Below are 23,852 nucleotides of genomic sequence, written 5' to 3'. Positions count from 1 at the left end.
AACGCCTCATATTGGATTGAATATAGGGGCTCTTTCAGCCTCGTTTTTCTGGATGCATATATAGATATATCTAGCTGCAGATTTGAAAGCCCAGCATGAGGTCTTGTAAATGATAAAAATATGTATATACTAGAATTATACACACACACATACACACATTGGATAAATTGATGCTTGAACATATACGTGTGTATATAATGTTCTGTTCTCTGTTCTGAGAGGCATTTATAAATAGATTTTATATATATATCTATTTCCATTATTCACAGCTCTATGTGTGTGTGTATTGCAAAATCTGTGTGTTTTTTTTTTGTTTTTTTTTTTTTTCTAGTATGCTTTTTAGTTTTTCGCAGGGTAATATATCTGATTTCTCTTTAAATTAAATGAATTTATTTGTCTGCCTTCCCTTAATGGAATCAGTTTTGATATACTCTTTGTTCATGCTGTTACAGGCTTCAGTCTAAGGGCTCTTTGTATTAACTTTTTTAAGTTACATTACAAAGAGGTTTTAAGATTTCCCAACAGGCTTTTATTTAACCAGGGCTTTTGATCTCAAACCTGCTGGGGCCTAGTGAAATCCTTACCAATTCTCCAGTAACTCCTCACTATTGGAATTTGAAAAGACCCACCTGAAGGATTTAACTCGCTGTATGGCTTCAGCCATCCTTTAGATGCTTCTATTCATGCAGACAGCGAGGGGGTCGAGGGCACCCTTTGTGATCCTCCAAGTAGCCTAAGGTGCCCTTTGCATAAGTTGTACTCCTGAGGAAATAAAAATCAGGAGGACACAAACCTATATACCTTATTTCCTGCTATCTTTACTTAAAGGAGGAGCACAGGGGGTCTGCTTAACATCCTTTGCTACCTAAATACCTTTTGGACATGGGAACTCAATAAAGGAACTTTCATTGCATCCATTACCCTACTGCGGTGCATAGCAAATTAGATTTAAAAGGGTACTTTTTCCCTTACAGCTATTTCGATCATTTTCTTTAAAATTTCAATTTAGTGTCTAGTGACAGAATATTCTGTAATGTACATTAGAACTATATAACACCAATTACGCTAACTGTGAACATTATTTCAAAAGAATTAGTTATATTAAGTTATAGACAAACCGTTAGGGAAAAAGGTCAGGTTAGAAAAAAAAAAAAAAAAAAAAAAAAGGAGCTACGTGATAATGTTTTAAAGGACCGACATGAAATGAATGCTCTTTTTATTTTTTAATCCTTTCATTTTGCATAACCCACACTGAAATTTCTCTATGAGCTTGGCCTTTGGGCAGGGGATGTCGTGTCACTGTGTTGGTCTACAGCTACAAATCCCAGTATAAAACCTAGAGCTGAGTCTTGTGGTTGTGAGGAAACATCATTTCTTCTATTTTTGGGAGATGGGATTGGTCAGATTCATGAGAAATCTTCTAGCAGACACCGATGGCCAGTATTTAAGAAAAGGGAAAAAATGCTAGCAGACCAAGCTCTAAAGAATATCATAACTAAGCACATTCTTCTCACACTTTTGGTTGCTTATTTTCTGTTTCATGGATGTAACACAAACGATATGTCTATTACCTGCATTTTCTGTTAGTTTTCTTAAATCTTTTTTTGTTTTCTAATTTGATGTTAAAATAAAACCACACCAAAGTATGCAGCACAATTTAAATCTACCTTCTTTTTTTCTGTTACTTTTCATGACTCTCCTTACCATTTGCTTGTTTTTGGTTTGTGGCTTGTTTTTTTATTTACTTTTTTATCTTTTCATTACAAGGCATAAGATGTTTGGGTCACTTCTTTGTAAGCATTTGTTATGGATATGTATTGCATTGGAAATGTTTCTGTGAAGATGAATAAAATAAAAATTTCTTTAATTCCTTTTTTTTCTCTCCCTTAGACCAGATTTAAGACTTCTGCTGGAACAGCACACGGCTTGGTTATCTCAACTTATAGGGAATCCTGGTGAATCATTTTTGTTTGTTTGACGTCCTGTGGGATCAAACTGCCATGAATTTTGAATGATCTAAAAACTGTGTAGTTTACTTCAGCTAAAACTGCCTTCCACTTGAAAACATAAATCAGCTCAACTATTTCAAGTCTATTTTTTTTTTTTTTTAACTGTTATGGCCAGCCCCAGCTCCAGCTCAAGCTGTGCTGCTCCCAGTGGTAGGAGAGGAGCTATCATCGTACCCTGCCACTAGCCAAGTGCCCCATTGCTGCGCATTGCCTCCCAGCAAGTGAGGGCTCCTTGGGCTGCATAACCAAAACCTAGCCCACAACAGCCCCTGCAAGGTGTCCTGCCTGGCATTGTGGCTGGCAATGGGTTATATACAGGGTGAGATTTTCTTTGTTTGGGTCTTCTTCCACCAGTCCGGAGCTTGGCAACTTCACAAAGCAAATAGGACTCCAAGTCAAGCCTCTTTTAACTTGCAAACACAGCTCCAAGTGGAGTTGCAGTAGGAGCTTTCACTTTTTCCTCCAGCAGTGAACTGAAATTAAAAGCAGATGCGGACAATGGCATTGTCTCTGGGGAATGAATGATATTATTTTACCAGCTTGACATCTGGTGAGACTAGATTAAAACCTCAAACGTGCTGGGCTAGTCCTGCTTTCTAGATCCTCCAACATGGGACAAATCGTCCCATTGAATGCGTTTGTGGATTCAGGTTTATCTACAAACCTGGAAACTTCTGAATGGGGACTTCAAGTTGGACGTTTGTGTGGTAAGAAGACCCAAACTACAGTGGCTAGGTTTATGTATTTGTAGAGTGGAGGCGAGACTTTAATATGAGTCCATCTTATAAGATAGTGGAAAAAATACTAAATCAGAAGGGAAAAAGGGAGCTTTTGATTCATGAGGCCCAACGATGTATTTGAACGCATGCCCACATGCATCCATAGGAAAATATCCCCTTCCAGGACCTTTATTCAATAAAATTCCCAAGCAATTTTTACAGATAACATCATGCTTTCCCACCTCAAAGAGGGGATGCCGTGCTTCCTAGGTATGTCTTTTCCATCACCCTGTACTCATTTCTATATGTTTTGAAGCATTACAGAAGCCCTTAATTTCCGTGTGCATGGTGATGGCTTTGTTGGGGGAGCAGCACCAGATGATGCCCTGATGGCTGAATAGGCACAAGACACCCGAGCATCCCCATTTTTTTCTCCCAACTCCCCCTGTGACCTTTGATAAGTAACTTAACCTGTTGTCCTCAGGATCCCCAGTAAAATGGGAGACCTTAATACTTATCTGGTGGGATAACAGTGCTTAATTCTTACCTAATTGGATGACAATACTTACCTACATACCTCACAGGGGTGTTGTGAGGATTAATTAACTAATGTTTGTAAAGTGCTTTGGAGATGGAAAGCGGTATATAGTCGTGCTAAGCACTATTACTCTGTGCCAGCACCAAGACCTTAAAATGGCTAAGGACAGAATAAGAGTTTTTATGTTTTGAAATAAGCCAATTGTTCAAGGCATCCAGATGCTGGAAGTATTTTTAGACAGAGATTTCTAAGAAAGTTGGGAAACAGAAGGGGATAATTATATGACCCAAAACCTTTTTTGTTTCTTTTAGTTGACCGACAAAACATAATCTTAGTTAGGTGTCGTTTGATGAATGTAAAAACTGCTTCTTGGGGTTTAAGATATATCAGTGTTTACTCTGACTGATCAAACAATATTTCTTGAAATAAATATCTCTGTTACAATTTGGACAAACAAATATATTAAATAAGCCAGAGGAAGTATTTATTTCTGTGTTCTTTCTTTCTGTATTTCTTTCTGTAAGCAGCTTTTTTATTGGTGTAATTCTGCTCTTGTTCCCATTAGGGTAACTGAAAGGTAACACCGCTGCAGTAAATGGAATTACACCAGATACAAAAGCATTATGTGAGAGCAAAATTATATTTATATGTGGTCTGAAATGCAACTTGACACTTGGATTTAAAGAAAAATCAAACCAGCCATTCCTAGAAATATATATAAATGAAACTTTTTTTTTTTTTTTTTTTCCCTACGAAAAACAAAAATTGCCAAGCTCTTTGTTGAATACTGCTTGTTTCATGGCAGCTCCTAAACAGATCTTGCAAAAGGCAGGTCTGGTATACCATAGACCATATTTTTTCTTTCACAGGAGGAAACTTTGCAAGATTTTTGCCTTTAAATATTTTATTTGGTTCCTAATGTGGGCTCTTGGTCCAAGAAAGCAACTTTATAGATACCTAAGCGCCCATTTGTATTTTTTTGCAAGAGCATTTCTTCAGATCTTTTACTCTCAAACGTTAGAGAAAATTCCCACAAATTCCTGAAATCTGCTAAAATACAGAGCAGAGTGCTTACATTGGTATGTTGTACATTGGCTGTCCCTGTTAAAAACTCTTTGCATTTTTATTCTGGATATGCAAAAGAAATTTGATATACTGCTGGGCTAAGTACCAGGATTTGGTTGGCTCTAGGTCCAATTCTTACATTTCTGCGTCGTCGGGCAAACGTAAGAATGGATAACATTTAAAATAAAACCTACCCCAAGGCCTTTCTTATGGATATCAGGTTATTTGAAAATGTAATGGAGACTATTTCCCGCAATCAGGGGTGAGTCAAGGAAAATGGCATCAAAGAGCTCCAGGCAGCCAAGGGGATAACTTGACCAACCCCAAGCATGCTGCCCATTTCCCAGCTGCCTGAACAACCAAGGAGACCTCAGGAAGTCAGGTGGAAAGAATACCTTACAGATTAAACTGGCATTTGGCCCTTCAGCTGCTGCGTGAGCCCAGCGTGGGCCCATGGGTGTAGAATCCAGCCTTAGACCACAGGAGGAGGGTGATATGAAGTATGACTGACGCTGTCAGCGGCGAGCTTGTCAGGCTAATGCTCGTAATCTATGCATATAATAGCTATTGAGTGCTTTGGAGTTGGCTGTTCCTGAGGAGGAGCTGGGGGGACAAGGGGACTTAGTGTTTGGGGAGAATTAGCTGTATCTAGGCAGCAAAATTTGCAGACTTGGAAGCCTATTAATTGTAGTGGAAGTACAGTACGCTGCTAACCCCTTGGTGCCTGGCGTTAACAGTTCCCAGGACAGGAGCTGTTGCCAAAATGGAGCTGTAGCTGGTGTGTAGGCCCCAAAAGGTGAAAAGTACGGACAGGAAGGAGAAGGTGGAAAAAGAGAGGGATGCAGTCTGACATTGGGCTGTCATGGCCACTGGAGCAGCAAAGTCAGCTTTTATTTCTCTCTCTGCTTTTGCCTGCACTTTCTGCTGGCCTGGGAGGACCTCCTGAGCTAGACCAGCTCCCAGCACAGCATTGCCTGGAGGCCATGCTCCTCATGTGGCCCAGCCTAGCCTGATAGAGCCACTGTAGGTGTAGTGACAGAGGAGATGTGCTATGGAGCACGATGTGTCCTGCTGTGGGCCTGCTGTCCCACCACCTCCATGTGTCTGACCAGGCGCATGCTGAGAAGAACTGGGCCGGTTTTTGGAGACAAAGGGAGAAAAGCTGGAATTTGAGTTTCCATCCATCCATTATGACCTTGGACAAATCATATAACCTCAACACAGGTTAAGATAAACCCAATTTTTACAGTACTTCAGGAACTAATAGAGATGGTGCAGATCTAGGTGCTACCACAATGGAGGTTTGCAGGGTGGCTCCCTGCCCAGAGCAGGACCGTGCCCTGTGTCAGGTGAAGGGAGAGAGCTTTTCCCCTTATCCCTGCTCTTGCTGCCCTGGGAGAGCTAAAGAAGATGCAACAGCTGATGGCTTTGTACACCTGGATTTAATCTTTGCTCTCCTGCCTTACGCAAATCAATGCCACCTGATGGTGTGGCGTATATTGCCAGTGTACTCACTGGTTTGGTGGCACTCCTTATAAATAAATAAATAAATAAATAAATAAATAAATAAATAAATAACCAACCAACCGTGGGCAGAATGCACAACCCAAGGTCAGACTTCAGCGAGGTATCCCGGACCTTTTGGCCCTACTCTAACAAGCACTTAATTATGTAGCAACTTCTGTTCTTAAAAAACTCTAGCTACTAACACCATTCTGTAGGTGTCACACACACACACACACACACACAAAAAAAGACAGTGCTACTGAGCAAGAGAGATTTGGGTGACATGTAGGTGTCTGAGCGCAAGGCACCTTGTCACTGAGGCTGCCTCTGGCCTCCATAAAGAGATGGGCATTAGTTATGAGTGTGCATCCTATACTAGAAAACCCTGGCTAGTCTTCATCCAAGAAGAAAAATGTAGGACATGGGATGGGAGCACTGAAAGGCAGAGGCTGAGCAGACCCATGGTGGGCTCAGTGAGGCACCAAGGAAACACCCTCAGAAGCTGCCTTGCTTATGGGTTTAACCATTGCTGATGCCAGAGGTAGCTTGGTGCAAAGGCTGATGAAAGATCACAAGAAAGGTTGCAGAAGCAAGGCTCGAGGGCTGTCTTAAGTGCTTTTTTTGGGGGGGAGAAAGCCCAAACTTTGTGCAGGACACCCTGTGCAGGATGCCGAGGCCTGTGGTGGAACCAGCCCTATTCCCTTTTTAGCCCCAGCCTCAACCCTTTGAGCAGGCAAACCTGCAATGAAAATATTTGGGCTCTGCTCAGCCTGCGTGGGCTCCTGTGGCCCTGCATGGGCCTAAATGAAGAATATCCTCTTTAGGACATCAGTGAAGTGTCCTCTTTAGGTCCTCAAGAGACGGAGCTTTCTGCTGGTTAACCATTACTCTGCATTTTCCCCTTCTTACAAAACGACTAAGGTTAAACATTAAGCGCCTGCAGTGAAGGACACCTGTATTTGCTGGTCCCATTATGCGGCTGTACTGAAAAGGCTTTACAGCTGTCTAAATTAGCATAATTAAATCCACATCAATTAAAAAACCTCAATCATCTCTTTCCCCTTCACATGCAGATAGTAGCATTTGTCTGAGGTGCTAAGTGACAAAGGAACTTTTTAGCTGTTGAAGACCGGGCTGAAAGGAAGAGTAATAGGGTTTGTGTATTGTCCTGGGGTTCACCTTAGCACCAGTGGAAGTGATTAGTGGCCGCTGCTCCTCCTGAAGAGGTAGGGCTGCTTTTTGCATCACAATCCTGCCGGTGCACAGAGCCATGCATTAGAGATGTGCATTTTACAACATGCTTCTGCCTCTATTGCTCCTTTATGCTCCATTAATGGGGGTAAACAAAGCCTGGCATGATTTGGCCAATTTCCCCCACCCTACTTTCTTCCTTTTTTTGTTGTTTTGTTTTGTTTTGTTTTGTTTTAGGGTTTTGTGGTGTTCTGTGCGGGGAAGCCCCAGTGACCCCAGGATAGCAGCGAGGCTGCGCTGTGTGATGCTAGCAAAGAGAATTCCTCCAGATGAAAACTGACATGGGGTTCAGGGGTTAATTTCTGGAACAGACACATTTGCATACAAATGAAAAATGATGGAATTTCTGTTCTCCTAAATTTTCAATGTCATCAGCATCAAACAGCAGTCAGTGCTCCCTTGCTGTTTGAAGAATATTCATTACTTCAGAAGAAGGGGCACCTTGTTTGGTATTAATCTCCTCTTCAGGTCAATGACTTAATTTGCTAAACTCCATCTGAAGTGCCACTCACTTTCTGATTTCTCCGCTATTCTTTGTTATTTTTCATAACGTGTTCTTAATACTTTTTATATTTGTAAGGGGATACGCTTCTGCATATGTGAGCAGGAGGCAGGATGGCCCTTATTTATTTATTTTCAGCCAAAGCGCTCAGCACCCATCTGTATCATTTGTAGCATGTTGTGGTGTCTGCTTCTCTTAAAATCCATGCTTTTTAGCAGGAAAAAAATATAGAGAGACATTGCAGACTGGAGTGGGAAAACAAACATTTCTCTTTCAAAACTGATATGCAAAGAGACATCGTGCGACAAGGGTGCAAGGTGTTGTGCCTCTCACAAACGGTAAGTATAAAATAAAATAACAAAATAATAATATTCCTTTCGTCCCTGCCTCTGGAAATTCTGAGGACGCGCTCAGGAAACTTTGGTGCTCGCTCCCATTTCCCCGTTGTCCCCTCTGTGCCTACGAGGGGCCTGAGGAAGGATCCCATTTCCCCCGATTCTGCCCTTCATGGTTATAATTCCTTTCCCTGAATAGGATTATTCAGGGGATCTTTAGATCTTGGGGGCTCGGGGGTGTTACTGGGTAATTGGCCAGGGGCGGCGATTCCCACCCGGCGGCGGAGCTGGGGGGGCCGAGGCTGCAGCATGCACAGGGCAGCGCCTCCACCTCTGGGTTTGTCCCCAGACCCCTTGGTTTTATAGGGCTTTCCAGCCAGACTTATTCTCGATTCCAAAGATAGGGTTTTATTTATTTATTTATTTGTTTGTTTTAATTATTAATCAAATCTTTTTTTTTTTTTTTTTCTTTTTTTTTTTTTTTGGCATGATGGCTTATGGAAATGAAGCACTTGCACTGTCTGTTTTTCTGTCTGTCGCCCCCACTAACTTTTGGACCTCTTTGCCAATATCTTTCCAGTTTGTTAGCAGGCTAGAGATCTCAAAGGTGTGAAGTGCTCTCCAGTTTTCTTTCCCTCCCTGCTCCCCCCCTAGCTAACTCTGAAATGGCAGCATTTCCCGTTTGAACTGGTGCAGACAGCTAAAGCTTTTCTGGAGGCTTTTTGTGACTTGCAAAGGGGAGAAGAGGTGATCTGAGCATTAATTCCACGTGTGTCTTTATGAAGCCTGTTAACAATTAACCAGCTCGCTCCGGATGCCTCCAAGTCCAGCTGGGTGAGGTTCAAGAGCTTTTGTTAAAAATAAAAAAATAAAAAAAAAAAATCCACAAAAAACGATTTGCACGTAGTATATTCAATCTGCATGCAATTGCACTCACTCTTTGCATATCCTTTCCTTAAACTGTGAATTTATGAGGCAGAGGCTTCCATAAATGCTTTCATGCAGTCCTGGAGGGGCCTTGGGCACTAGGAAAGTAAAAATAAACAGCGACCGCTCGAGGGGGGAGTTATGTTCCTACCTGCAGAATTAAGTTAAGAGTGGCTAAAGGGCCTTGATCCTCAGCCCCAGCCAAGCTGGATTTAGCATGAGTCATCTGAAGGTGGGGCGACGGGGGCTTTGTGTCAGCTTTGGCTGCCCTGGCGTGGGGCAGGGTGGGCTGGCAGAAGGCCCGCGGCGCTGGCCCGCTGCCGCCATCCTCTCCTCCGAGGGCAGCTCGGGGGGGACGGGATAAGCCAGCTTTGCAAAGGCTGCTTTGGGAGCCCGGAGCCACCTCGTTATCCAGCAGGAATGTTTTTAGCAGAGAAAACTTTCTCTGTGGGGTAGATCTGAATATGAGAAGGGACGCTGGGTTGATATGCCCAAGTGCCTACCCAATGGGGAGCAGCTCCCCTCCAAGAAATTCGCTGAAAACTGCCCAAAGTTAAGGCCTGAAGGGCTGTCCACATCCATCCCTATCCTGAGCTACAAAGTACCCATGTCAGGGTGGTTGGATTCCTTCCCATCCTTGTACATGAGAAAGCACGGGTGAAAATGGTGCTCTCGTGAATGTTTTTGTACTGGAAACTCAGGCTCCTAGCTGAGGGGCTGGTTTGCGATCACATCTGTCTGTCTTGTTTTATGAATATTGATATTAAAGTCAGAAGAAGAGACTTGTCAGCATGAGTGTATCAGAATCTGGCACTTGGGTGCTCAAAATCCGGCGCTTCTGCTGCTTAGCTGCTGTGGATGGTGCGGGTTTGTTGCAATAATGCATCCATGCCAGCTGAGAATCTGGCCATAAAATGAGAAAAGTTGAGATCCCCATTGTTGAATTAGTTTGGCCACATTAAAAATACGTTGCTCTAGAAATGTGTATATGAATATGCTAATGTTTATTTTGCTAAGCGTATGTGCCAGGATGTGCCATGTGGCTGAGTTAGTGTTACTTTAAGAATCCCATTTTTTTTTTTTTTTTTGCCTTTTCAGACTTTTGAGCTTTTAAACTTGTAAACATAACATTTTGTTGGCATAAGTTTCTAGGATTTTATGCATACAGCTGACTTTTATCTTCACTTTTTGCATCACCTTAATATTGTAAGAGAGAAAGCACTCATCTGTTTATGATAAGTTTATCAGAAATACTCCAAAGTTTTCCATGACTAAGATATTGTATTGTTATGGTGGCTTGCTACAGGGTAATTTTGAGACAACAAACAGAATATTTCAAAGCCCAGATGTCCTGTTTAGACAAGGGGGTTTATATTGATTAGAATCTGCTTTCACCTAACATCGTGTAGTAAATATCACAAAGACGTAATTAGAAAATTTGGTACAATATTTAGTCCTAGTCCCTGTGTGCCAGAATTGTTTGACTACTGAGAAACTGGAGCTTGTTTGCATCCCAGTGTGTTGTGAAATGCAAACTTCAAAGAAAATATTATATCTCCCAACTCCAGCTCGTGAGAGTCTTGGAAGTATAATACAGAAAGGCTTAGCGATCCCTGCTGAGGAAAGGGCAATTTGACACTGAAACTACTGCTGGAGCACCACTGAAACACTGGTGGGCAAGGAGTGTGCGTTAGAGGAGCCGAGCTCCAGCCTCAGGAGCTGGGGAGGGAAAATGCACCCGAGTCGTCGTGAAGATGTGCAAGTTGGCCCGGATACACGCGTCTCGTGTCTGTGTTTCTTTTTTCCCTAACTGCATATATCTGCGTGTTTGCTTCATAGGCTTTCCATAAGATTGGGGCCCTTGCAGTATTCAAATAAAATATTTAGATTTGCAAAACTTCTGGAAGCCAGATTTTAAGGCAAAAAAGAATTTTTTTGTCAGATTGTCAATGTCTGAATTTCATCACAATCTGTTCAGCTGTTTGTTGCAGGCAGGCGTAAAACATAGTGGGTAAGTGTGTTTGTTCTTCTTATACATATTGAAAGACGGCTGCCTAATCCTCTTGATGAGGAAAGCTCTGTAAATTATATACATCTGCAGACTCTGTGTAGTACAGAAGCAAAGAGGCAGATCAGCAATTTGAGGGAGCAAATAAAAGTTTTCTCGCAAGTTGGTGATCAGGAAGCTTTTAGCAGCCCAGCCTCCTCGTGATGTCATTTAGCCTGCTTGTTGCAATGACCCGAGTGTTTTGCCTTAAAAACTTTGCCTAGGAGGCCCTTCGACACACTTAACGATTCCTGGCAAGGGGAAAAAAATATTTGCTGATGACAGCTCTGAATATATTCTCTTTAATTGTCACTTATGTCTCTGTCCCATCCTCTGCACCGCACTAAAAATAGTAACTCGGGCTGATGGTTTCAACACCATCTAATGCATGTGTATTATTGCACACAAACCTACATAAAAATGTCAGGAATGAGACCTAAGCCAGGAATAAAACTGCAAATTGCAAACATGAGACAAGACCCAAATAATGAGGGTGTTACACGTAGATATTATATTGGTATCTCTGTGTAAATACAGGTGGGAGAGCTGTGAAGTTCCTACTCCTTTCCATACTTAGAGGGTGCCTAGAATAATATTTGCCTGTTTTATTTGTAAATAATTTGTAGGTAGCACTTATATTTATCCTTAGCCTTCCTCTGCTTCCTTTAATAGCACGCTTTGCTAATCATGCTGCAACACTTGTAAGGTAAGTGCAGAACATATTTCCCTGTCCATATTTGCAGGGGATAAATTTGTCCAAATTACACAGCAAGTGTCTGGCAGAACCAAGACTAGACACCAGGGACAAAATCCCTTTGATTTCACTGAGGCAAGGATTTTATTCCAGGAGCCTTGTCTCCAGTCCTCTGTCTACCCTGCCCTGTGAATGCTGGGCTTTTGTTGATACTCGATCCAAGTCTCAGCTCATAGGGTTAAAGGCAAGTCTGACACAGAGGCAACAATAGCAGTGTTAACGTGACACTGTAGTTACGGTTTTGTCAGCATTTCCATTATAAACTTCTGTTTGCAGCAATTATAAATCAACCATAAAAAAAAAAAAAAAAACGCTGTGAACTAAAACTTGGCATACCAGAGTCCAGGAGGGAATTTTGAGCTTTTGGAAATAATGGCTTCTGATTACCATGGACAGGCATGACATGATGTGCAAATATACACTCCGTGTTGCGCTGGAAAAAAACCATAACAAGTGTCACCACTCTGTCGTGGCCCAGGGTGTGAGTAGCGAGGGTGTCTCTGACTTTTGGAAAGGCAAGTGAGATTTTATTTTTCCCCAGGAACATCTGATTAATACCCTTAGCCGGTTCCTAATTCTTCCTGTTTATTTTATATCATCCCACATCAGGGAAATGCGATGGCTGGTTTTGGAGTTTCCAGCACATCAGGCACTCAGCTGGTGTTGATCAGCTCAGCCCCAGCAAAGTCCAGTGAAGTTAGGTTGACTTACGCCAGCGGACAGTCTGGCTCCGTATCATCTTTCCCCAGAAGGCTGCAGCATTTGCTACCCATTTGGAGCACCAGTTAATGTTTGTTTAACTTTGGAAGTCCATTTCACTGTTCCCGATCAAATTCCAGGCTCAGGGCGGGCATCAATTGACTTAAAAGTGGGCAACCACCACGGACGTGGCTGGTTACTTTTAAGCTGTGGTGTGCGTGTATTTATTGTGCCATATTCCATGCTCTCTTCTCTCAGACACCAAAACGATGGAGCAGGTGGTACCCGGCCAGCCCAGCACCACGAGGGCGGCCCAGGGGGCTGTGACCACAGACCAACTTTTCCCCAAGGCAGCGATCCTGCGGGATGGAGCTGGGTCACTATCCCCAGGAGGCCTCGGAGCAGCACTCCCTCCTGCATCATCGCCGTGAGCCACACGAAGGATGAGAGGTTGGCCAGGACGAGCGCTTCCCAAGGCAGCATTCCCCACCAGCCACCGTGGGACGCGAGTCCTCCTTTCCGAATCCAGCTCAGAAATAATTACGATGCCATAGCAGCTTCGGCTTTTGAAAGTGTTACTAATCACCCAGCACTAAATGCGACGCAGCTTTGCAGAAGTGCTCCAGGGTCAGGTTTCGGAGGGCAGACGTCAACGCGAAGGTGCAGCAAAGTGGAGGTAACTCCTTCAGCTGTAAGCCGAGCTGGGCGGGCGAGAGAGAAGGAGAAAACTACTCGCTGGGGTTTTTTTAGACGTGACATTTCAGTGATGTACCAACAGAGGAAATTTTGCTTGCAGAATCCTGTGAGCAAAACACTTCTGAGAATGTATGTATACAATTGTTTAAAAAAACACAGGGTTACTGACACAGATGCCAATTTGGTAGGGCATATGGAACATTTACACTTGCCTTTTTCATTCTTTCTTGCTACAGCTGGTACTGATTTAGTATGTGAAATTTTACTAGCAGGAGTGCTAATCAAGACAGAGATTTCTGTGAGGATTTAGTCATTTATGTGGAGGAAAACTATGGGTATCATTAAAAAGTACAAGATCATCTATGAGAGAAACATTATCATTAGCATCCTACATTTTAAAGAGGAAAAAAAAAAAGTACTGTATCTCTTGAGCAGCAGTGGCAGAAATTATTTTCTTGAAATGTTCAGTCATGTCACCTCTCGAAGTTCGAGGGAAGAAAAATTGAAATTTACTTTAAAAAAAAAAGAAAAAAGAAGGAAATAAACATACAAACAACAGCAAGAGTTGTTCCAAGCGGCTTTGTAAGCAGTGTGCTAGCCTGCTCTGTAACATCGAATGGATATGTCTAGGAATGGGATCACATCCAAAAAAAACATCCAGATCCTGGATCTGTGTTTGAATCTGAAGCCTCCATTCAACCCCAACTCGGTGATGGCCCTCCATGTCACCATCGCGATGTTGGGTCCAGCAGTACACCACATCTATAATGCACAGTTTGTCAAAGTTCCCTTTTGGTGGTTGGTTTTCCTTTTTTCTTTTCCTTTTCCTCTTCTTTTTTTTTTTTTTTTTTTTTTTTTTTTTTCCCAGCAGTTGTGATCTGGGATGGAGATGTTCAGACCTTAAATACCAATTCTGGCCAATTTCTGCCGGCGACAAGAAATACTATATTCCATTAAGAAGGCAACGAGCGTGCATTACGTATCCAAAGAGGCGATTTTACATTACACACAGTGTAAAAAATTATGCTCGGGTTTAACTGCCATTTCCTGCCAAGATGATTCCAGTGCAAACAGCAACAGAGCAAGTGCTGTGTGCTAAATATGCTGTACAGGTGGCTGGGTGATACGGGAGACCTGAGCAATAAACGCCGACATCTGCGGCCGGAGGGGGCTGAGCAGCGGTGCGCGTGGTCCCGGCGGAGGGCGGCCAGCTGCCCGCGCCTGCAGCATCGCCGGCCTGCAGGGGTGGGTGAGGAGCTCTGGAGAGGGATCCTGGCCCTCTTCCGGCTGCTTTCCCACCATGGCTGGGGATTACAGAGGGGGCACGACACGAGGAGGATGCTGGGCTGGTCTTCTGGGTGGTAGGTGGCACTCTGAAGTGCCCCTAGATTTGCCACTGTGCCCAGCAAATGAAGAAATGCTGGGATTCATCTCAGCTTCTCAGGCTTTAGCTTCCTATCAAGCCTCCTGATTGGCAAGATAATGCCAAGCAGGGTGTGGAGAATAAAATCAGGACACGTGCATTTCTCAGCTTCCTCCCAAGCATCTCCCTTGCTAGGGATGACCGTAAATTTTAGGCAGATTCCCAGGTATTCAGCAGGTTTGCTACAGATGTGAGGGATCTCTCTGACGCTTGCAGGTAATGCTCTCTCGTGACAACATCTTCATAACTGCAACAGCAATTTATCATGTACTTTGGGACCTACCAGGGCTCAAACTTTCAAAGAAATCCCAGTAAGTTAGGCACTGAACCCTTTTTTCTTTTAGGCACTGAACCATTTTTCTTTTTTATTTCCAATAAATCTGGATTTCAGCACCTGTGACACGGTTTCCTGATTACTGGTAGTTTCCAATATTATGTCTAGATAGTATAAAAGCTGAAGTCTTACTGTAGAGCTAAATGGCTCCTGGCTATGACGAGGACAGTTTTCAATATAAAAGGCTTTTCCCCCAGGCACTAAGCGCAAGCATCTCCTGGGGGCAGGGAAGTGGCCATCGAGTGGGTTAGCTCAAAGCCAGCAAAACTGCAGGGGAAAAGGCAAGCTGGTGTGTGTTGGCTTGAGCATTGCTGCGTGTACCAGAAGGCAATGCAGAGACTTTACTGGACTGAAGGATTGGGTCAGCCTCTAGTCTGAAGGCAGCGGGGCACCTCGAGGCTGACAATTGCAGCAGCGGAGCTCCCTTCTCCCGAAACCTCGGGCATTTGACTTTTGTTATCACAGCTGCCCAAACTTCTCCCCACAGCAGCCGGGAGAAAAAGTTTGATATTGGGTCAGAGCGGGCATATCGTAGGGCTTGCCTCTGCCTCCCAGCAAGAAAAGAGACAGAATCGTGACGGCGTTTTTATTTCTTGTTATTCTTTAGGATGGTTGCACCAGCAAAAAAAAAAAGCGCAGCACGGCAATCTGAAGTCTCAGACAGTTTGCGATGTTTAAACATCTTAAGCACTGTTGAGCATTTTCTTTCCATCTCTTGATATGGCACTGCGGTTTTATTTAAGCAATCCCGAAAATCATGGCCAGCTGCACCATCTGCCAGAGATGATGCAGGATGGGTGCCTCCAGCATGTCAGTGCTCAGATGTCATTTAAAAGGGAAATGCTTTCCGCGCTGTGAAGGGGGCAGAGACAAAGAGCGCGGGCGGGCAGCAGGCTGTGCTAAGTGGCAAGAAGAATTGATACCTTTTCTGAGGCCTGACCCGAACATCTGAGTTCCTCCCCTTGGGGTTTCTCACCCCCACATGGCCTTTTTTATTTTTTTTCCCCCTTTCTTTTTTTTTTTTCACAGAGACAGTCTCCTGATGTGGAACAGGTGGCTCGTCCAGGTCACTGGGCGCAGCGGTGGCCCCGAAAGCCACCTCGGTGCGAGGCTGCGGCTGCCAGATAAAGGTCAGTCCCTTGCTGGTCCCCAGCACCTTCCCGGCAGCAGGTGGCCTCCGGGACCATCTCACACGTCCGCCTGACGAAGAAGCCACGCCGCACCTTTGGGAAACTGTTTGCAGCAGAGCGAGGCGTGATCACAACCAGGCGGGAGGGTGTCGTAGTCACTGTGCCGCGGACACGAGGGCCAGAGCCTGAATATTCGATTACACGTCAGTCACAGCACATTAGGCAATCTTCCAGTCTGCCAGCTCTGCCCTTCCCAGCTCCAAGCGAAGTGTCAGCAGGAAAGAAGTAGCATGGAAGCGATGCAGGAGCCGGCTAGCTAAGGGAGCCTCGATCCCACCAGAAAAGCCCTTTATCAGCGATTCACCAGGTCCAGGGGGTCTCCCCGGCTGTTTGTGCCTGGTGAACGGGGATGCAAACCACCCCTGGTGCAGTGCTGCTCACTTTGTTCCTGGCTCTCAAGGTATAAATGTGCGTAAAAGCAACAGATGATGCAGCGAGGAATTCGGGAACTGCCATTCCAGCAGCATTACCAAAAATATCCTGCTCTTTCAAATAAGTGGCTATAAAAACACGTTGCTCTGACCGAGCATTTTCTGGACTGTTTTGCTTGCAAATTACTTAGTGAAAATATGTTAGGAGTGGAAGTTGAGAGCTGTGGACAATTTCCCACTTTGTGTAAGCCAGAAAAATCCCTTCTCAGCTCCAAGAAGGAAACTACTTTCCAAAATGTCAGCTCATGCAGAAAGCCCCAGTTCAGCTGGAACGAGCCGCTCTGTTTGCGCTCAGCGGTTTCTGGACTAACACAAGCCCGCGTACACCCATGCAAGGAAGCACAAGCATGAAAGGATAATGCGGGTAGATTATTCCCATCGGAGCTCAGGGTTTATTATGGTTTTTGTTAAGCATCCTCCACCTAACAGCCACAGCCACAGGAGAAGTAAATGGTGGCGTTCCTGTTCTGGATCTTCTGCTTCCACAGCTGAGCTGTGCCTCCTGTTTGGAGACCTTCAAAGTGAATTGGAAATCAAAGGAGACAACGCTGCTGTCACTGGGTGGGACGCCCATAAGCAGAACTTCAGCTTTGTCTACTTTGATTTCGGATTCACTTTGAGTGTTTTTCTGACAGGAGGGGCAGGCATCACAAGGCTGTCGGTGGCAGCATCGCCATTAACTTTTCCAGTGACCGCTACTGTTTAGCTGGAGAGACAGCAGGACTGTGGTGGGTGTCAATGGAAATAACCCTTATGATGCTTCCAAAGCTTCAAACCTGTCCTCAGGCTCCAAAACTCCAAGAAGTACTTAGAGGGAGAGACTGCCTGTGGAGGGGAGAGGACAGGGTGATGGATGAAAGAATGAAAATGACACGGCTGGTACAAGTGGAAGTGGGATGCTGCCGTTTGCAATGCTCTGTGCCTACGACTGTGTCAGAGGGATGGGATCCGGACCCTGCACCGAGTTATGGGTGCAGGATAAGACCCTGCACGGGGCAGGATGGCTGGACCATGGGTGGTAGGCTCTGATGTGAAAGACCACCACCACGAGGAGTCACCTGCCAGGACTAAGGGCAGCCCTCAGCAGTAGGGTGGGGTAGGAAGGGAATGAGTCCACGTTGGGCAGTGCTTGGAATAAAATGACTGCTTTCCCCCTATATCACCCTCTCCTCCTTGACCACGTTTGAAAAGGGCATCTTCAGCGCCGACGGCAGTGTTGTTGCAGACAGAAGGACCCAGCTGAGAGCAGCCGGTGATGTGTGCCTTACTTTTAAAAAGAAAGTTGTGTCTTGACAGCTTGCCAAATACCACATCTGCCTCTCTTTGCACCTCTGCGGGTGAAGCTGAGCATCAAGGTGGTGAGGAGCAGCAAACCTACCCATTAACTGTGTGAGGGCCGCTCTCTCCTCTTCTGTCTGACAGCTGTAGAGGAGATCCTCGGCCTGGGAGGACCTCCCCGAAGCCCCATCTGCAACACCTGGGGGAGAGGCACAGCTGCCAGCTCCCTGCCGCGGGGCGAGGAGGCACCACTAGCTACCACCACAGGTGGGCTGGGAAGAAGCTAGGGAAATAGATTGAGCCCTTTTAAGTGTTTTCTTTTTCTTTAAACTTTGATTTTCCCTCTCTTTCATTGGTATTTTTTCTTCTTCATGATGGACCTCTGTAGGGGAATGTTGATGAGGCCATGCATGATCGTTGAGTTGGCTTTCTCTTCAGGTGTTGAAACTCCGTCCTGGCTAACCAGGCAAGTCCATCTTGCTTTATCTGATTAAGTCTGAGGATCTGGGGGTTGTGTCTCTGGTTTTCTATTTTTAATTGCTGATCACAATAATATTAACTCATAACTTGATGGTCTGCAGGTTTCTCATTGGGAGTATTTTGCCTGCGACACCGAGTTTATGTTTGGTATGCAGCGCATCGCCATCGTGTAAATTTTATGAACAACTTCTATTATCTTTGAAACCACATGAACAGCAAACAGTTATAATTATGGCTGAGGATGCTATAGTGTTTCAAATGTGCCTACAGTAGTGGTATTACAATGAAAGCGCTCTGCTTGCCTGCAGCTTTTGCTGTGTTCAATGACATCACAATTATGCTGCATTTGAGCTAAAACTTCTGTCCTTAAACAGAAACAGCTTGTGTGAAACCTCTTAGGTTTTCCTTCTCATTTCTTTTGATTGTTCCTGGACTAAAATTGGTTGAAGTGAATATTGGAGGGTTGCGCGTTTTTACAGGCTTTGTGTCTGGATTTGCTGCTAAGAAGTTGTAGGTAGTTCACGTTGTTGTGTTTGGAAAATGAATGTTATTTAAAACCTCCGAGCAGGCATCTGCTACTTGTCAAGTGGTGATCTTCTGGTCCTGGGGTATGTTGGCAACCCTGTGATTTGTGATAATGGAATTACGGAAAAACAAAGGCGTGACATTGTGACCGTGTGACACTGTGACCGTGTAAAACAAAGCTTTAGTTTCAGAAGTAAACGTACTTTTTTTTTTTGGGGGGGGGGGAAATATCTGAGCATGTGTCTTCCAGCACAGCGCTGGATGTTAACGTACCTGAGCCAGCTCAGGCTGGCAGACAGCCGCAGCCCACATCGCAGTGGCAGGACGGACATGTTCACAAGCTGAAAAGCTGCCCATGCACATATACTACTTCCTTTTCTTTAAATTGCTTCAATTCTATTATTTCTGGTGTCTGACGAGGGCCTTCGTGTCTCCAGACCCAAGCAAATTGTTGCTGCTGGGTGCCGTAGCCCCCTGCCTCCTACTGGGAAGCTGCGGAGCTGCTGGTGGCTCTGCAGCACTCCAGGCACGTCTTCCAGGCCTTAGTCAGAGATGTTTCTTAGGACTGCTAAGAACCACAGTAGCATCCAAAAATACCCGCGGTGGCCTGCAAAACTGGCTGAAGAGTAAGGCGAGAATTTCCCAATAAATATCTTATTATTATATTAAAAATATTTCTTTCATGTAAGACTTAGCTTAACTAACTCCGCAAATTGAATGTGGCATCTTTCTAATGCTTCCCTGAGTCTCTGTGATTGTTTTCATTATTGTTATTATTGTAACTGTTACTAGAATGAAATTATTTACCCACGGAACTAAATGAATATTTTTATTGATATTCAGCTCCTGCCTGCATTAGACCGGTACACTGCATCCACAAAATTCCCATCCCCTGCGGCTCTGCAGGTTTCTGTGTCACTGGGAGTGGCTACGAGAGCTGCTCCCATTGTTTGCGTGCTGGGAGTGCATCAGGGGCAGATCAGAGAGAGTGGAAAGTGGCCTCTTAGAGGTCCTGTGCCCATCAGCCCACTGCTGCTTGCCTAGTAGGATGGAGTTGTGCTGGGCTTTTTGATGGGTGCTCGAGTGCTGTCTGCCTAACACGAGTGCCTGCAGCCTGTCCCACTTAGGCAGGCTCTTTGCCACAAGGAGACACCTCATCATCCTTAAAAAAAAAAACAAAACAAAACAAACAAACAAAAAAAAACAACAACACAAAAACATCCTTTCAGGCTCTCTGTAACACACCCAGCTCCATGGCCATTGGTGCTCAAGAAGCGGTGCTCACCGTCAGGTGCTCACCGTCGTGTTTTAGGATATTTCCCCTTTTATTTGCATTCATTGAATATTCTTGACCTGGCTAGCACTGAAATAGCCCACCAACAGCGGGGTGATGGCGTAGCCATTGGGTGGGGGGGCACTGACCAGTAGGGCCATAAATAAAAGTCAACGAAGCGCATAAGCAGCGGAGCACATAATGACCAGCAAGTCAGCAGCAATCCTTCTTTAGCACATGGATAGATGTGGTTAAAGTATACGTGGGAGAGCCAGGGGAACTAACTTTCGGTGCTGGGTTGGCCCCCGATTCATTTGTGACCTTGGGACAGCAGCTTTAGCACCGATGGCTTTGCTATTTTCCTGTTTGGGAGGAAGGGGGAACGTAAGTCTCAGGGGAAGGGGTGGCCGCATCCTGATTTACGAGTGGTTGTAAGGCTCGTGTCCAAGATCCTAATGGGAGACTCTTCAGAGGAGTGCGGGGAGTCGGGCAGGTGCTTGGTTGGAGTAAATCAGTGTAGCTCAATTAAAATCAATAGATGTATCCCATCTGGAGCGATAAAGGCTTTCCCATCAGTTAAAGCACCGGCCCTTAGTATGTAAAAGGAGCTGGAGATGCTGCGCCTTCTCTCCCAGGAAAGGTTGCACCTGAGAACATGCATTCATAACAAAGCCCTCGGCCTATGGGATTTCTTACCCACAGCAAGGATGTGCAGAGGTGAATCGCAGGGCAATTTTATTTGGGAAAGGTGGAGAATGAATCACAACCTTTCACGTTACCTTTGACTCTTTGGCAAGGATAAATTAAAATTGGCAACCTTCTCTCTAGCAATATAAAATCATTAACATCTGCATCACTTCTGTTGGTAAATACATGTATATAAGCTAGATCAAGTAAAACTGATATAAAAATGTAACATAGGCCAGGCTCTGGTTGCAAGCAACCTCTGAAATAGGTGATTTTGTTGGCAGTGGTCTGTGGCTTGTGCTAATTTTGTTAAACTCCTGCAGTTGACCTGATTCAACCCCTAGCCTGGATGTTCTGGATGTTTAAAACAATATTTTGCCACATTTGCAGAGGTGAAGCAAGCTGACATAAACCAAATTTACAGTAATTTAAGTGTTAGCAGAAAAATTTAAAGCACTTTAAACCCTTTCAATTAAAAGAAAAAACACAGCCTAATTCAAGGAACTTTTGCTTAGACCAGGCCTTCGTTTCCAAAATCCGTACTGTAATATTACACAATAGACTGAGGTGCAGATTATGCCACAGATAATGTAGTTGTTAATGATCAAGTTAATGTTAAAAGCCATTACTGCTCATTGACATAATTCTCAGAACATTATACTGGAGAAGTGCACCTTTTGTGTAGCAACAAAATGACAAAATGGAAATGTTAAAAGTTGAGTGCCTGAATAATAGCCTGTGAAATCATTTAGACAAGATCATTGTTGTTGCCATTGTGAAAGAACCAGAGAGTGACAGAATGAGAGACAAAAAAAAAAAAAAAAAAAGAAAAAAGAAAAAGAGAACCACCACCAAAAGGGGAGAAATAAAGAAAAGCGTACACCAGAGTGTCTTTCCTGAAGCAGGATGTGAGGTGGAGAGCATTGCTGCTCATCTGCCTCTCCCACTGGGAGGGTCCTGGTCTGACGGCAGAGCACCCTCCTCTGGCAGCTCGCCCAAAGTGAGAGCCTTTGGGCTTTGGGATGGGACCACATCGCCCCAGCACCAGGGTGGGAAACTGTCAAACACACAAAGTGTTTTCTTGTCCATTTGCCAGGAAAAATCTAGGACAGCGGCCTCAGAGTTACATAAAAAATGTTGATCGGGGATGCTTTTGCTGTTTGGCCCCCAGATTGGGTCACCGGCCATGGTGGCCACCCACGTGCTGCCCACGAGCATCCTTTACCTTAGGCCACGAGGATTTGCAGCTCGTGCTATAATGCCCTCAGAGCCACGTGCCACCCACAAGCATCCCTTTGCCTCTCTGGGCTTTAATAAAGCGGGGAAGGAGCAGGGAGTTGTAGTAATGGGCTAAGCAGCAGACAGCCTATTAAACGCCTGCAGTGGAGGGACACTTTACTGAGCAATATACTGTGCAACAAGCCTGTGTTAAAACATTGACCCACAACATTTGGTCCATAAAAATAGTTACATTCACGGGGACTCCTGGCAGTGATAGTTTTAATGCAGGTCTGTGTCATGGCATAAAATAAATGACTTCCGACATCACAGTAAATACTTAAAAGCTCCACTGAAAACCTGTCTGTGTAAAGCAGCGAGCGAGGCACAACTACCTGTAGGTAATGGGGGTGTTGCTTTTAGCCACCCACAATGATCTGCTTTTATGCAGAAACAGCCTTCAGCCCAAAGCCCTCCTCACTGTCTTAATAGAGTTGGGCAAACGGTCGTGGAAAGGCATCAAAGGATACTGACGGGATTGTGTTTTCATTTCAGATTTCCTAGGAATGGGGCTTTCTGCTCTGCTAAAGGCATACCTGTGCAAAAGGGGCTTTGAATTTGACTTTATTTGCTTAACATCTCTGATACCTGACGTATCGGAACTATTTTGCAGCCTTTGGCTAAGTTTCTGTGTGCAAGAGCTGTTCCCTAATAAATTTGGAGACATTATCAGCTACAGGATTTGGTGGCATCTTTTGCGGTGTGCCAGCGTTTCTCCAGCACAAGCCAATTTTGACCATTTTTTGTTTTCAGGTGAGGAGTAGGAAATACAAGAACACCCTTCACAAATAAAGCACTTCTCCAGCAAGGCTGCCAGCCCACCCTCCAGCCTTCACCCTTTTTGTCCCTTTAATGCATTAACTTTCATGGAGGGCTTTGATTCTCCTCCTCTTAACGTTCCCGTGAGCTCCCACAAAAGCATCCAGTATATTCCCTGCCTCCAGTAACCATCTTTCTCAGGATATCTTAGTACAGGGTCTGCTACTCTTGGCACCCTCTTCCTATGACCCCAGCCACTACTGAATTAAATCTCTTCCATGGTTTGGCTATGAATTGCAGCCTAAAGTCCATAACTAAACTGTGCATGATATTGGAATTCAGCAGGAGCTGCGGCCAGCGATTAGGAATGGTAGACCCTGCCACTTTATCTGTCATGACAGGATGGAAATTTTAGGGAAGGAAAATTACTGGCAGGTCACAGTTTGGAAGGAAGGTAGCACTAGTACAGGGCTTCTGTTTCTGCTGTGCTCGTTGCTGTAGTGTGCAGGATTGTGCAGTTCTTTGGGACAAGTTAGTGCCTCAAAGAAGGGATTAAACTTCTACTCCCCCTTGCTGTGCAGATATGGATTTCCTTTTTATTAATTTAGTATAATAATTATTTATTTGTATTTTTTATTCTCCCTCTCCAATGGAAGGGGAGAAATTGTGCCAGCCTCTGAATGCAGAAATTTGTTCATTCTGCTCTGATAACCAAAATCTGCACTATATCTGGCTAATTTTGCTACCTCCAGAAGCAGTTCACTAAACCACTTGGATCCTGTACCATCCATCCTGTGCACTCTTAAATGAGCAGTATTCAGTAAAAGTGAAATTATTACTCCTAACAGCTTTCCCATTCCTTACCATTTGTTTACCTAACTTTGAGCTAAGGCCAGCTGGTCTTCACCTAGATATTTATTTCTCTCACATACTAATCAGTTGAACAATATCTGCAGCTCCTCAGGTGGAGCTGGGACTCATAAGACCACTGCTGTCACTGGAGCCCATGGTTTACCAGATGCACCCCTCCTGGTCTCATCAATCTGCTGGATTAGAGATGAGATGCAGCTGATCCTGAGCAGGTTCACCAGACTATAATGTGGAAGAGATAACGAGTATTTAACATTCAGGGATCTATCCCAGAAA

General features: G+C 44.5%; 1 protein-coding gene and 1 long non-coding RNA gene across 9 annotated transcripts in view; both read left to right on the top strand.

Annotated features, from left to right (window-relative positions):
- The window catches only part of GTDC1 (glycosyltransferase like domain containing 1), a 219,584-nt gene that overhangs the window by 190,056 nt on the left and 5,676 nt on the right, over window positions 1-23,852 (top strand). For 5 of the 6 annotated variants that reach the window (XM_084523850.1, XM_084523866.1, XM_084523846.1 and 2 more), the window contains one exon: window positions 1,891-3,746. The exons of the other annotated variant lie outside the window; for it this stretch is intronic. Coding sequence is in view for 4 of the 5 variants with exons in the window: in XM_084523866.1 (XP_084379992.1) it covers window positions 1,891-1,959 (69 nt within the window). In the remaining variant the exon portion in view is untranslated. Of the gene's footprint in view, window positions 1-1,890; window positions 3,747-23,852 lie in introns of those variants that run through there. 6 annotated transcript variants of the gene reach the window in all.
- Window positions 6,810-13,523, top strand: LOC311439323. Of its 3 annotated transcripts, none has more exons than XR_014694656.1 (3): window positions 6,810-7,063; window positions 7,809-7,928; window positions 12,611-13,523. It is a non-coding gene; the product is annotated as an uncharacterized lncRNA (long non-coding RNA). The 3 variants fall into 3 exon arrangements; XR_014694657.1 differs by having other exon boundaries at window positions 7,806-7,928; XR_014694655.1 differs by lacking the exon at window positions 7,809-7,928.

This window comes from Aythya ferina (assembly GCF_964211825.1).
Source record: "Aythya ferina genome assembly, chromosome: 6".
NCBI lineage: Eukaryota > Metazoa > Chordata > Aves > Anseriformes > Anatidae > Aythya > Aythya ferina.
This window is presented reverse-complemented; position numbering and strand designations above follow the sequence as displayed.